Source organism: Cladophialophora psammophila (assembly GCF_000585535.1).
Source record: "Cladophialophora psammophila CBS 110553 chromosome Unknown aczJe-supercont1.13, whole genome shotgun sequence".
Lineage (NCBI taxonomy): Eukaryota > Fungi > Ascomycota > Eurotiomycetes > Chaetothyriales > Herpotrichiellaceae > Cladophialophora > Cladophialophora psammophila.
Window position 1 is genome coordinate 650,223 of NW_006912934.1, and position 14,585 is coordinate 664,807.

The window sequence follows — 14,585 nt, forward strand, 5'->3', positions numbered from 1 at the left end:
CACTGTATTTTGTCAGAATCTGGGCCCATCCAAAATTTGATAAAGATCCCACTCCGACCGCTCTCTCACCCGGCTGAGCTCCTCAGCCCCAGCTTTCACGCCGGAATGGCACTCCAGCTTCCCCACGGGGCAGCTTATTCGATGCTGAATTTCCAGTATTCTACCGTCTCTCTCAGAAGGGCGAAATATCGACGGGACTCTATCTGAACTGGCTGAAGCTGCCTCAGCGGCCCGGCTATTGTACGCTTACTTCAAGCGTCTAAAGGATATAAGAGTGAAGCCGTGCGAACCCATACCATGAGAAAAATGCACGCTGCGCTCTGAGCTCTCCTCCTCTAACCAGACTTTTGGTGGTGCAACATGGCGAGGCTTACTTTGTACAATGTCATCATCGGCATGATCGTTTCCATTGGCACTTTCGGTTACGGGTATGGCTTCGGGGCATTTATAACCAGTATCGGCCAACCCGGCTTCTACAAGGACTTCAACCTCGATCGTGAGTGTCCTGGCGTGATTCTTGACAACTTCCGACAATACTGATAAACGTAATAGCGACGAGCAAATATACTGCAAAGTGAGCACGACTGTGCCCCATCTATGTCGGTGTCTGACCAACGGACCTTCCAGCATCCTGGGCGCAGTCAATGCCCTATTCGCGGCCGGAGCTGCCTTTGGTTCCCTCTCCCAAGGCTGGCTAGCCGATTGGATCGGCCGCAGAAAAGCCCTCGCAGCGTCTGCCTTGTTCTCTTTGATTGGTGCCGGCTGGACTTCTGGGTCTCCATACCTGGCAATGCTCATCACAATCAGAATCCTACATGGGTTTGGGCTCGGCATGTTGATATGCCTGGTCCCGTTGTATCTCACTGAGGTGTCCCCACCACACTGCCGTGGACTCATGTCTGGCATGACAGTTATGGGATTCGGCCTCGGATATGTGGCGTACGTCCCATTCTCCTATTTGTCATATACCGCTAATAAATTCCAGTGTCGCCTGGGTTTCGGTGGCAACCTATTTCGCGAAGAACGCAACCTTGCAATGGCGCCTGCCTCTTGCACTTTCCTGCGTCGGGCCCCTAGGTCTCCTTGTTGGGATATATTTCGTGCCCGGTGAGTATTGGCCCTTCTATACTACTTCTGCGCCCCATACCATGCGCTCACGCATTAGCATAAGAATCTCCTCGGTACCTGTGCTGGATTGGGCGTCATGAAGCGGCTCTCGAAGCCATCCAGCGTCTGCATCGCGATGTTGATGATCCGGAAAATTCTGCTGCTAAAGCGGAGTTCATGCAGATTCGTGCACAGGTGGAGAAGGATAAGGAGGAGAAATCAGGATATGTCCGCATGTTCACGAAGCCGAGTTGGCGAAAACGCTCGTTTCTCGTGCTCTTCATCATGTAAGTTGCTCGGTCCGGCCCATCGGATTTTCGAGTCAATGGCATTACCCAACAGACACTAACCTGATGTTAGGTTTGCGTCTCAAGCAACTGGGGTAAATTGCCCAGTTTCATTCGCACAATGCTGCTGTTGAACTGACGTCGTTGACGCACAGGTCAATGGTATTGCAAACTATCTAGTCCTCATATTTGGGACGTTGGGGCTCAAAGGTGTCATGCCACTGCTTGTTTATGGTGAGTTGTGTTCAGATTCAGGACGGAGATGAAGGTGATATGGTCGACAAAGCACTGACAATTTCTGATATATAGCTATTTACTCCGTCATTGGAACCATAGCTGCGTTCGTGGCCTGTTTCACGATGGACAAGTTCGGACGGAGGCGCCTATTCTGTGAGTACTCGTCACCCGATTGCCCATACTCCTGCATTCTGGGGACCGTGGCCGCTACCATTGGGCACACTAACTCGTCTTCCAATTCAGTGATCGGTTTCCCTGCCCTGGCCGCCAATCTCCTCATCGAAGCTCTGCTCCAGCGACAATATCTCGGAAAGACAAACCAGGCCGGAAATACCGCTGCGGTTGCCTGCATTTACCTCTTCATTATCCTGTTCCAATTCATCGACGCCCCATCTTTCGTCTGGTGCTCCGAGATATTCCCCACCACGATTCGAGCAAAGGGCATCGGGTTGAGCATGTTCGCGTATTTCGTCGGGTTCATCACCTTTTCCACGCCGGGTCCGGTGGCTTTTCGAAACATGTAAGTAGACGAGAAGGAGGGACGTCCATCATCATTCGACTTAGCATCTTACTGACCTAGTGTATCTTGGTGTGTGCAGAACCTGGCGAATGTACCTGATCTACATGGCCCTCTGCCTCGTCTGCGAAATCGTCGTGTACTTCTTCATTCCAGAAACGCGCGGCAGGCCCGTCGAGGAAATGGGTGCGTTGTTCGGTGAGGAGGTCGTGTTGCACATGACCTTGGACGGCCGTGGGCTTGTGGAAAAGACCGAGGGTGTGGCGTTTGAACAGATTGAAGTTGCCGAGACGAAGGGGGAATGAGGCCCGCTGGCACTCACTGCTCAAGTATCTGCGGACAACGGGGTTACTCTCGGGCGCGTAGCACGTTGATCAGCTCGAATTCGGGACCGGGGTCCTGCGCGCTGGTGAAGACATGGTTTTCGAGGCCAAAATTTATACTCTAGAGATTACAAGGGAGGGTGGTCCGGACGCTCCTCCTATGGACACGACGTCGGCAAGTGTAACCTCTGCAACGGCAGCGTCAACTACGTAGGTCGGTTGGTCTAGTCAGTTGACCAGCCACACTACGAGCCCAACAAGAGAGGCATCGAGCGCTACCTTTAGTGCTACCCCATCGATGAATAATATCTACTAGTGGCACGTCCAACTTCGCTATCTTAACGCCATTTACTGTCTTCCTAAACATTTCTTGGGTTTTGCTACACCGTGGATGGTGACCTTGAATCCAGGGCGTCTGAGCAACAAATCTTGGAAAACGCTATAGAGTATAAGGAGATCCTTCCGCAAATATACATGTCCGATGGGAACAGGTCATCGTACTGTAACAGAGCACTTCAGGGTTCGGCGTGCACGTGCAACAACGCACAGAGGCCTGTCCAGCAGGTCGGGAATCGAGAACGCGTTTCTGGTTGGTACTGACAAGACAATACCACCACCAAAACCACCCAAAGGGGCAGCGGCTAGAGCTACGAACACCTAGCACAGCGGGAGCATCGAGGAACGGGACAGAACTAATAAAACACTCAGGAACTAGGTATACGGCACTAAAAAGCCATGGAATTCATGATGCTCTGCTCAAGCTATAAAGAATGGCACTCTGCCAGTACTGTAAACTGTTCCGCACTCCCCCCTGCCAGTCCATTTTGGTTTGATATGTGACTAGACAACTCTCCCCCTCTGCTACCACTTTGCCAACCCAGCACAGCACAGTCACTTTGCCTTGTTACCGTACAGAGTTGCAAAAACTCCCGCACCATCGAAGATCGGGCATTGTATGTGGTTGTGTCGTCGTGCAGCAACTTGGTCGGCTGGTCTAGCATTAACAACCAATCCCAGGCCCTGATGTACCATGAGACGGAGTAGTACTAGTACTTCAGGGCTGGAAAGAACGCAGCAGACCCTCGCGGCGCGCAGTGCTTTCCTTTGGCGAAGTTGTCAGCCATAACGATGGCAATTCGTGCGACCTCTTTTCAACAAAAACCAACTTGCTGTCCAACAGGCTTTGCGGTCACCGCGGTGGCAGTAGGATATCGTTTTTGGAGGTCTCTTCCTCACATGGAAATTGTTTTCTGGTGGTGAATCTGAACTGCCGTGGCCGTCGAGTGTCTGCAAGCATCCATTTTGAATCCTCTCCATAAGAGTCTTCCCGCAGCGGTACGAGTGGGACAAAAGGTTACCCTTCGTCTGCTCGATACGTCTTGCCGCGTCGGAGCTGGGCTGGAGCAGGGTGTTCGGTAATAGAAAAGCTATGGTAGATATAACCCTCAGAATCTTGAAACATATGCTGAAAAGTCTGCCCGGGTTGAACGTCAGGTGCTGACGGGGACGCGCCGGGTAAGCGATCGTCCACGCAATGTGGTTACGCTTGGTAGGTATAGCCTTTCATTGGATACGAATGACGTCCGGGCACTCGGTCGTAGTGGTAGTTGTCTCCGGGGCCGTATTCAACGTGTGAATTTCTGGAGTGGTCGTCTCCGGCACGGGAGCTGTTGCAGCACCCAATAATCTTTGTGCTTTTGGCAGCTTGGGTCCACGTAGTGTTGTCCCTCTTCTTCTTACAACCAATAATGCCAATGACGATGGTGACTACCAGGGAGAAGAAACCAATTATGGTGCCCACCACTGTTCCTATCTTCGCCGTGGTGGAGAGGCCATCGCTCTCACTAGGAGGGGGCTGCGGCGGCTGGGTCGTGGTTGGAGCTTGTTCAACTGAGGAAGCCGGGTTCGATGTGGCCACGCCTAACGCCTTCACAGCGGTCATGCTGGTGACGCCGGCTGGCATGCAAGCCGCTCCGATGGTGGCCCCGGAGTCCCAGTAGTAGTATCCAGGATTAGGCAGGACATCTCCACTATGAGTAAATAATATATTAGAAGGTTTACAACTCCTGTCGAATGTGGAACCACTTACCAACACATATACCCTGCCAAGGGTGTGATAGCACAATCATAATCTGGCCAATACCCATACGCAATTGCCGTGCTTATAGGGAGGGCTCCAGGGTAAGAGCAGTAGGCAAGGGCGGGGGACGTGTCCGAGTCTGTGACACAAGGCACGTTGTCTGGACAGTACAGACTATACGCTGTGACGGCGGTCAGGACAGCTCACATTGACGGGCAGAAAGAAGGATGAATGTGACTCACTGACACCTGCTGTAGAAGCATATCCACAAATCGTGTCAATTTGACGAGCTCTCAGCTCAGCCGGCCGAGTGATTGTTGTTTTCAAGGAGGCTGTAAGCGAAGCTGTCGAAATTCGAGAGGGCGTGATAGCGGTTGCCATTGTGGGCATATTCATACAAATAAGATTGAAAACTGAACAGAATTTCCGCCAACTTCAGCTGAAGGGCGGCAGCACCGGGCGCAGAGAAGGGATTTTAACTCTTCGAGCATCCATGGCGCGCCATATGTCTCTTCCGACAGGGCTGACCTGCAGGCAGACTGGACTTCGTAAAGTCACGCCTCGTCCACGGCTGGCCCCCAATGGAGACATGTGCCAAGTTCGCTCGGCCTGAAGGTGATCCTCCGGTGCGAGAACAATTTTCAACAAGAAGGTGGCCGTACATCGTCACGGAGACATTGCTGGAAGGTTAAAGACGTACCTGCAACATATTGTTGGAGATATCATTGACTCTGGAAGAATCTGAATCATCAACCATTCAAAATAGGAGCTTCGGCAGGGTGTGAACGTCAGCTCTCGGTATAGTCGGTAAGGCTCAGCCTGATCCAAAAGAAAACTTCCAAGAAGACGTCGGCATGCTGGCATGGCGACCGATAAACTTCCGTTTTTGGGACCAAGCAGAATATTAGAGCTTGGCACGTATCCAGAGGCGCTCAATACCCGCCATGTCTTGGATAAATTCGACTTCTGGACATCAGAAGAGAGAGAACCTTTGAGAATCGTCAGGAGGGAGAAGCACCGCGAGCCCAAATAAGCCCAAACATAACCACAGGAGGTCGTGTGTATCGCGATCGGATGATGGATCTACCATACGGGGGTTGTCCAGGGTGGGCTGGTTCAAATTTAGTGATATCAGTATTAAAAAACTCGAGAGAAATTGTTGTTGGGTAGTACAATCGCAGGTGCAGAGTTCTAGGAGTGTTGTGATTCCGATGTTGAGCCCACCGAGAGCCCTTTCACACTATTGATGTGTAAGGTCATCCCCTAGCATAATGGAGTACTACAATGGGCCAAAAGCTTGCCGGACACAACCATATTTGGAGCGGGCGGGGAATGGGTCAAAGCAGGATCAAGCGTGGGGAAGACATTCGAGGTTTCGCAGGTACAGCACTTTCGGGCAAATAAAGATGAAAGTTGATGTTTTCAATCCGATGTTTCTGCCGGTCCCGTGCTACGTCGCCCTACGTGGAGCTATCCCATTATGCTAACTTATCAAGCCGAGGCTTCCTTATGGCTGAGCACCACCATATAGAGTCTTTAGCAATTCCAAGATTGGGGGCAGTTACACCTAGTCGTAGATGTTAGCGGGGGGTCGTCTCTTCACCGGGAGAGGATAGCTTTTTCCGGGCGCATTTCTTTCTCATAGAACTGAGACACCATCTAGGTACGGTACCAGAATCCAACGGGGGATGTTATAAAGGGTAGAATGTGGAGGAGCAAGTGTAACCACTACAGGACAGTGTCGAAAGGTACTATGTTGAATCTTCTTCGTCTTCGAGACATGCTTAGCTTGGCCACGAACCTCGTTAACCTCTCTGTGTTCCTCTGTGGTCACCATTGGCTTGTGGAAGTAGTGACACAAAACAGAGAAAAGCCTGAGCAAAGCAAGATTGAAGCAAGGACAAAGGAGAGCATGTTGCTCCAAAGAAGTTTCCGAGACCAGTCTTGCAAAAGATACACTGGCCATCTCTGGGCTCGCCTTGAAATGCTCTATAAGAGTTTGCTAACCTCGAATTCAGGATTTGCGATAGAAGTACTACCCTGGAGATCGTGCGTAGCTCCGTGTTCAAGCAGTACGCTAATTATGTAGGTAGAGGATAAGAGCACACCACCAAGGTATCAACACTAAATGGAAACCGTCCACCACACAGCCTAATCTCCAAGATCCCGTTGTCCCTGGGACCGCAAGCACATCTACTGAAGGAACTGCAAAGAGAGTGAAAAGCCAGCCCCGGTGAAAAGATCGCTGCTTACTTTGGTATCGATCTTTCCTCATGTTTCATCTATCGAACAATCTGGAAGATGGGTTAATTTGCTGCTTCAACAAGTGGAATTTTGCCTAGGAAATGCCTGACGTAACCCGACAGAATGAAAGGCCCTGTTCCTTGCGCAAGTGCTCCTATCAAAGCGCTTTTTTTGTGGGGGACTTGCTTGATATAAATGCCTAGGCATGGCTGAATGCGTCGCCACTCGGCGTAGTCGACCCCAAAAACAAGTGATCGCGTATTACTGTGTCAGCGACTTGAGCTCAACTTCAAGAAAGACTTTCTCCAGTAATTATATCAACCTTGTAGAAGCTTCACACCTTTGTTATCTCTATCATACGATTCCTTTTTGCTATACTATTTCAGCGTTCTGAAGCGAGAGGTATATATACCTGGAGTGTGGAACTTAAATTCCATGGACTTATCCACGAGTCCAACTGCTCTTTCGAGGTATTGTGGATTCAGCTACCAGTAGTAATTCCCGCCATTATACAATATCTGGTACCTCAAAAGCCAAGCGGGTGTAGGCAAAATCAACGATCTTTTGAAAACCGTTCAGTCGCCCGAGGAGAAGGTGACCATATTGGCCAACTTCTTCAAACGACTCGGGCGACATCTTGGCTCCCTCGTGGTAAACACGAACACGGCTCATTCTCATGACCAAAATATCGTAGTGCTTGGACCAGAGTCTCGTGTGTACGTGAGTACACCTGATACCGAGTCCCTTGAAGGAGCCAGCGAGGGATGGTGAGGGTTGAATACTAGTATACGAGACTGAAAGGCTCTTAGCCTTGTTCCAATGCAAGCCATAAACTTATAAGTTGTCGCGAAGGGATCATGTTCATTGCCTCCGACCTTGTGGTGCAGAAGAACGGGGCCTTTGGCCTGGGCTTCCGCATCCCCTGTGGCAGAGTAGTAACATTGTGGCGTTTCGCTGCCTGATTGTGCAGACATCTGTGGCCTGGAATGCCAAGTTGAGCACGAAACTACTAGTAGCAGCCTCTTGTAAAGGCCAAGGAGACACGGAGCCAGGATTAATTTTGATGACTTCTAAACCTTTGGCAACCAAGACCGACTTCGGCATTGGCTTTACGTAGCTGCTTCCAATGGCGTCGCGAAAGCCTGGGCCTCAGGCAGCACCGCAAGCTTAGATGGCCAACTCACTGGTTGCTTGGCCACGCGCCAAACCAATGGGACGGTTATTTTGCTCCAGTCAAGTGATCACGTACGTCGATGGCTGCTGCTGTCACAACGAGAAACCAATGATTGCCCTTCCTTCTTCTTCACGCTGGGCAAGGCAACCAAACTTTCTTTGCCCCTCCCAGGGCCTGCCCCTTGGCCATCTACCCCAGTGTGTAGATGCTCTGCCTTGCGCCGTGTCTGCCTCGCGGAAGTTGTTGGCTTGAGCTACGGCGATGTTTCCTGGAAGAGTTGGTTGGACGACCCCTCTCATGAGCTGGCCAGCTGAAATGAGTATCCCCTCTCGCCCGCTTCTGTGCTTACACGTGTCCAGGGGAATGCTGTTTTCTTCTTGATGTGTCACTCCAGCCAGAGCATATCTCTCAGGATCACGAAATTCAGAACCACTCAAGTTAAGATTATCTATTCGACAACATGGCTTCTATCATCCCTATACTTTGCCTCCTCATTAGTCTCCTTGGGGTGTTCGCCAACATCCCCACGGACAGAGGTTATACGGCCTCTGGCCAACCAGGCCAACAGGCTATCCACGCACAGGGGTCCTGCGATGATGGCAGAGATTTTGGTGGCAACCGCGAATCGATTCGGCAAGAGCTCGTCACGAATGCTATGATAGTGGTAACACGCCTCACGCAAAGCTACAGCGCCTGGAAGGATCCTTGTGAAGGGTGCTGTCCCCACCCGGTGCCTGGTTGTCCAAAAGCCTGCTGTGCAATGTACAATCACTCCTCCTGCGCCGCCAAGGAGCTTGGGAAACTCATTGGGATTTTGGACGAGCTTGATCGCGAAAGAAATCGATGTTGCGCCTGAATCTGTGATTGTCTGGGCGTGCACAGATATTAAAGGGAAGGATGCTCGAAATATGCTATCATGATCTATGCCGCATGGTCCGGGGCGTGAGGGTGAGATCAAGAACGCTAGAGGAAAGTCTGCTGTAAACGAGATGGTGGGACTGGGTGTGCTGAGGTCGCAAGAAGTATCCAGTACTTCAAATTAACGTCAAGGATCATGTACTATACCTTGGTTTCGCTCGGTGGGAATTTTGCCACGGCAGGTGGAGTACTGGGGATGGACCAGGAATTAGGTGCTTAAGGGAACGGAATGAATTTCCTAGTGGCAGAGGAGGTTAATGATGTGCCGCGCAAATTATTAGGCTCTAGCGGACATGTGGAATGGGCGGCCACAAACTTTGGAGGATGAGAAGGAATCGATATTTGCTAGCTAGCATGCCAGGGAAAGTGATCTCCTTGTGGTATTATTGTATCGTGGCGAGACGAAGGTGGAGTTCTCATACGTGCTAATCACCCATTGTCAAGGCATCTAATAGTGTCTACAGAGTGGAGAGTGCGTAAATTGTATTTAACTAGTTCCTAGGTGTGTATGTGTTCAATAGATAGGAGGCAACGCTGTGTTCTTTCCTGTTATAGGGTGTTGTAAAGGGTTGGCAAACAATTCAGCAACTAGCTATACTTACCTGTTAATAAGGGGGACAAATCCAAAGGGCGATGAGCCAGAGCATCGCACACAGGTCTATATACTTCCGGGAAGGCGGATCCCCTCACCTTTCCTGTGTGGAAGGGCAAGTAAGGCAGTCTAATACTAGTAGTTCATGATTCTTAGTGCGCCATCGTACGGCTTTCAAATGTCCATTCCTCGAATTGGATATCTGCAATCAGACTCGAGACGTAAGACCAGACCATACTATTATATACATATTCGTGCGCGTTACGTGTTATGATCATCGTAACAGCCGCTGTGGCGAGAGTATTGGCCGTTAGCTAGTTCTATAGAACCGAGTCTCCTTCGGGTTCAACCCATCATAGGAGCTATCCAGACAGGTTTTACATGAACAATTAAGTGCATCTATTCCTACATCTATTACCACTCTTCAGCGTCATTATCTTAGTTGCAACAGCCCTATCCTTTCCAACAGCAATTCATCGACTTTTTCACGGGGCCACTTATATTTTTGGTACATATTTGATCGACAGTTAGGCCAATCGTTTATAGAGGGAGGCTAATGGTTTACAATGAGAACTCTTTCATCTAGTCTTCACCAGCCCCGCTGACGTGAATCGCGGATCTGGCTTTCACAGCCCACTTTTTAAACCGCAAATCGTCTCCAAAACCCACTCGTACAGAGTCGTCCTCCATGATCCCTCTTGTAGAAGTCCCAGCGGCTGACTCTTCGTGCTGTGCTAGGAAGCCCTGTTCTGCAAGCCCAGATAGACTGATCCTTGAAACCGCGCTTTGTATATGACCGGCTCGCGGAGTTTCGGTGGCGAGGATCGCGAGCGTGACTCCAGCGACAGGGTACATCAGACAGCAAAGAAGCAGCCAAACCAAGGACGGAATCCAGATTTTGACCACTAACCGCGGTGTACGATCCTGTTGTAGAGTATTTGATCGAGGAGATGTAACACCCCCAATTATGCTCATAACTTCCGCCGAGAACAGATTTGCCCAGGTGCGGCAAAACTCGGTTGTGTTTAGTTGCATTGCAGCTTGAGACAGAATATCGAGCAATGTTGGATTGGTGCCAGAAACGGAAGCGGGAGTGCGGTAGCCGTGGTAGAGTTCAGAAATGGTGCCATTGTCACATTTTTGGAGGCGAACATTTTGCACGGTGCCGTTGAACCAGGTATATTCAACATCAAGTGCCTGGTACCGACAACTAATGACAATGTTCAGAAGCAATTCAGTGCCCTTGGAAAAGTTGGAATCGTCGCCCAACTCGCTGTCAGCTCGTAGAGCACTTGTGGGAACTCTTCCTGCAACCGCTACCCATACCTCGTTGACAAGTTTGTCATCCGGCAGTAGAGGGATAGAAGTGTTCGATTTGCCGGTGTTGAAATCGTACGCACGCGTATTGTAAGGAATGCCCAGAGCTTCGTCCTCAAAGAACGCAATCCTATGCAAGAGTCAGAAAAGAAAGAGGCTTAGACTGATGGGATGGCTTACTGTAGGTTCGGACTGAGTTTGGAGGCTAAAGGCGGAATGTCTGGATCGTCTGTCGTCGTCGAATCGTTGGCAATGACGGCTGTCTTGCCTAGGACTCCATAGAAATAAGGACTGCAGTAGAATCCACTATAGGCATCATTCGTTCCCCAAACACCAAATTGACATTTGTCCGTGATTGGTTTGCAGGAAGTCGAGATTCCAATAGTTGAGGCGCGGTAATCGACAAACGGGGATAATGTAGTCGACTTTGGAATCAGCATTGCGGTGTCTCCCAACGCCGAACCTCGCGCGGGAGCCAGCCGAATCTCGGAAGTTTCAGATGTATTGTGCCGTAGATAGAACATCTCGTTCTGCTCCTGTAAATATGCGTTGGGATCTGATGCGGATAAGCCGATGTTACGCGAGCATGGATAGCCAGCGTTATCAGTGCGGTTAATTTGCAAACATCTCTCAGAAAGCCCGCGACCTGACTCCCCCAGCTGTTTTGACACCGAGACATCATCTAAATTGATAGTGCTTGTTGTATAATGCAGGACGGTATCTGCAACCAACACAGAGCAAGAGAGAAACAGTACCAAGTAAAATACACGCCCGGCTCGAGTCAGAACTGGTGAAATAGGTGCGTGTTTTGGGATCTTCCGTTGTCGGAAATGGCGGTATGTGAAGTAGTCCCACAACGCATCCAACGATGAAATGCAAAGTCCAACCAGCAAGCTGAGCTGATAGGGATTTGGCAGTTTTGTTGCTTCCACCTCTAAAGACATCAACAACAAAGACCGTGTGGCTCTCCAGGTCCAGAGCGTCATCAAAGGTCCAGCAAGCAAGCCGGCCACTTGTGAGGCTCGAGAGGAAATAAAAACCACCCATGCTAATAGATCCATATTAATTAGTGTGCATCTATGGCGATTTCGAGGGGCCTCTCACTTGCGGGGATGCTCAGCAGTACGTGTGTCGGTCGTCGCATATCTCTTGCCCCTTGCACTTCTGAAAACAGGCTGCGTTCGGACTGCACTCTATATTTGATCACAAGGACCACAAATATAATTGGGATAACGAGCATCGGCAACAAAATCAAGATCAAGGATAACCAAATTTCTTTGAGCACTTTTCGTTTGTAACTGGTCCGGCCTGAAATATGATGAGGTTGCGAAGGTGAAATAGTACTAGTAGTCGTAGGTCTCGGAAATCCATCTGCGCCTTCCTCTTCGCCGGAAACCTCAGACCTATGATCTGCATCACACACTGGGGAACACTGGTGTGGTGTATAGGGATATTTGTGACGAGTACTTCCTCGATCAACTTCCTGAGTATCCGTCACACTGGTAGAAGCCGTTTCCGCACTTGGGCTTGTGAATCGACATCGTATCATCGGATATTCTTGATCTTCGTCAGGCTCGTTTCGAAGGTTTTCTGCTGATTGGATCAGTTTTAATGGTCTTTCATTGCCAGTGAAACGGTTGAAGATCGGCAAGGAAAATCTTTTCCAAGCAATGCGGCTGGAAGGCTCCATATCCATAATCTTTTCCTCCAAGAAACCAGAGAAAAGTGCACTTGATCCACGACAACGCTAAATTCTTCAAGTTTTGCTGTGGGGGGGGAACATGCATGATGGGCACGCAATATGACCTACATTAAATACTAGTATTTAGGTACAGGTTTCTTTCCCGCCTAGTATTCAGGCAACCGTTGTCGGCGCACAATTGAAGAATGCCAAAACTCTAGTAGCGCCTTTGAAAGAGGCAACCATCTAATTAGCAGTTCGGCACTTCGCGGTTGGCTCTGCATGCAACGTCTAGGGTGACGAGTATTTGCCACTTTGATAGAGGGCGCGAACCAAGCTCTTCAAGTTTTTAGGGGCCCAGGAAGGAGCCATGCGTGTCTCAGGCTGAGTCCTCTCCCAGTGGTCCCCCTTATAGCCTTTACTATGTAGCTTGATGCCGAAAGCCAATCCCACCGCACACCCATCCCCCTCTATAAGCCCCTTAGAGACACACTTCCTCGTTCATTGCACGGCAAACACTGCTGGGCACTGAATACCTACTACAAGACTGCGGACCAACGACGGTCGGCGCAGATGTTTAAAGGAGGATGGGACTGCAGTGCGGGTGGGGTGGCTTTTTTACACCACTAAAATACCGCAGGCTGATTTGGATGCCTTGCGAGATGTATGCAAGTAGGCGTTCGACGTAAGGCGGACTGGGGAAGGGAGGGGGTGGCATCTTGGCATTTAGGTTACTGGGTTTGTTCCTCACGAATCTAGAGCATTTTCCGCTGTAGATTGTACTCATGGGTCTAGCACTAGTGATCCATCGCATATACCTTTTCCCCATCCGCCACCTAGGGCACTCGAGAGACAGGCTGGTGAAGTTTGATTAGTATAACTTGGGTGGGAGTAAGCGGTGACTAAAAATGGCTCGTGTCGAGTGAGCGCCTCCAGTCACTTCATTTTACGGAGGAGTGCACCAAAATTGACCCGTTAACGCTGCCGAGCCAAAGTTCTTCGGCGGAAATGCCAAGAAATCCCCGCGTGATGACCTATAATACCTAGGCTAATCTGTGAAGTGTCTCTGAACCCCCCTTGATTTATTTCCTTTCCGGAAGATTCGAATCTTTTCAAAGTTACGCAGGCCTACTGACAGAACAGCTGAGTGATCCGGTTTCGTACGTAGAAGGACTTAATACTACTAGTATTAGGATCTATGAGTCTGAGTGTACAACAAACCTTCACTAGTATTCCTAAATACTAAGCCCTACTCATCAGGTGCCTCCACCCGCTGTCCTCCGTCGAGCACAGCATTGTTAAACCGGCTCCAGCCTAGTTCCACTCCGGTTCTGGTCTGGGCTGGACTCGATTTAAGGGGTAGATAGGTGGGCTAGACTAATTTAACCCGATTCGAGATCGGTTTATAAATTTGAGAGATCAAAATTAAAATTCCGAGAAAAAGTGCTACCGACTGAGATCGAGAACTCTCTCTTTTATTATTTCGCGAGTAAAGTAAGTCGAATCGATTCGAATCGATCTGGAATCGGGTCCAGACCGGGCTATAATCGTGTCTGGTGCTTAAATCGCTGATCCGGCTGACTCGATTCGAACCAGTTCGAACCGATCTAACACCTATTGGGGAGGGCGACATGGTACCTAATAGTTATCCACAGTATAGTCAAGGTAGGATTTTTTGTCTCGGTATAACACCGTTATATATTTTTAAATACCTTGGTAATTTATAACAACCTCTACGACCAGCGTCCAGCCATCACGTTGATACTTATAAGAAATCGCGTTGTGAACTACGAATAGTACAAGGTTATTCTTGCCCGATTCCAGCCAGGCTCCAGACCAGATTAAATTGAATTAAGACCGATTCGAACAAGTTTAGAATCTAGCTGAGATGGAACTGGAATTAGTTGAAGACTATAGCTACTCGAGAGGCAAGATAATATATATAGACCTAATATATACTGTATTACTCCACTAGCTACTACTCTATATACTTATGTAGTATATAGGTAAGCTGCTTTTCGTAGAAAAATTGCAACTTGAGATTGATTGGAATTCTGGCTTCTTTCAGCATGTGTTAACGCATCACGAAATTCGCCGGATTCGGAAAG

At 49.5% G+C, this 14,585-nt stretch overlaps 3 protein-coding genes across 3 annotated transcripts; 1 reads left to right on the forward strand and 2 right to left on the reverse strand.

Annotated features, from left to right (window-relative positions):
* Window positions 1-360: 360 nt before the first annotated feature.
* Window positions 361-2,453, forward strand: A1O5_08347 (uncharacterized protein; the record flags this gene model as incomplete). Its single annotated transcript, XM_007748930.1, has 10 exons — window positions 361-496; window positions 553-574; window positions 628-939; window positions 986-1,107; window positions 1,172-1,394; window positions 1,468-1,489; window positions 1,550-1,628; window positions 1,704-1,784; window positions 1,875-2,151; window positions 2,231-2,453. The coding sequence occupies 10 exons, from the start codon at window positions 361-363 to the stop codon at window positions 2,451-2,453; spliced, it is 1,497 nt and encodes a 498-aa protein (XP_007747120.1).
* Window positions 2,454-4,011: 1,558 nt separating this feature from the next.
* On the reverse strand, window positions 4,012-4,932 carry A1O5_08348 (uncharacterized protein; the record flags this gene model as incomplete). The annotated part of the gene is made up of 3 exons (XM_007748931.1): window positions 4,012-4,501; window positions 4,561-4,732; window positions 4,794-4,932. 3 exons carry the CDS (start codon window positions 4,930-4,932, stop codon window positions 4,012-4,014), a joined length of 801 nt encoding a protein of 266 aa, XP_007747121.1.
* A 5,129-nt stretch (window positions 4,933-10,061) lies between these two features.
* Window positions 10,062-11,843, reverse strand: A1O5_08349 (uncharacterized protein; the record flags this gene model as incomplete). Its single annotated transcript, XM_007748932.1, has 3 exons — window positions 10,062-10,926; window positions 10,977-11,517; window positions 11,552-11,843. 3 exons carry the CDS (start codon window positions 11,841-11,843, stop codon window positions 10,062-10,064), a joined length of 1,698 nt encoding a protein of 565 aa, XP_007747122.1.
* Window positions 11,844-14,585: the final 2,742 nt, after the last annotated feature.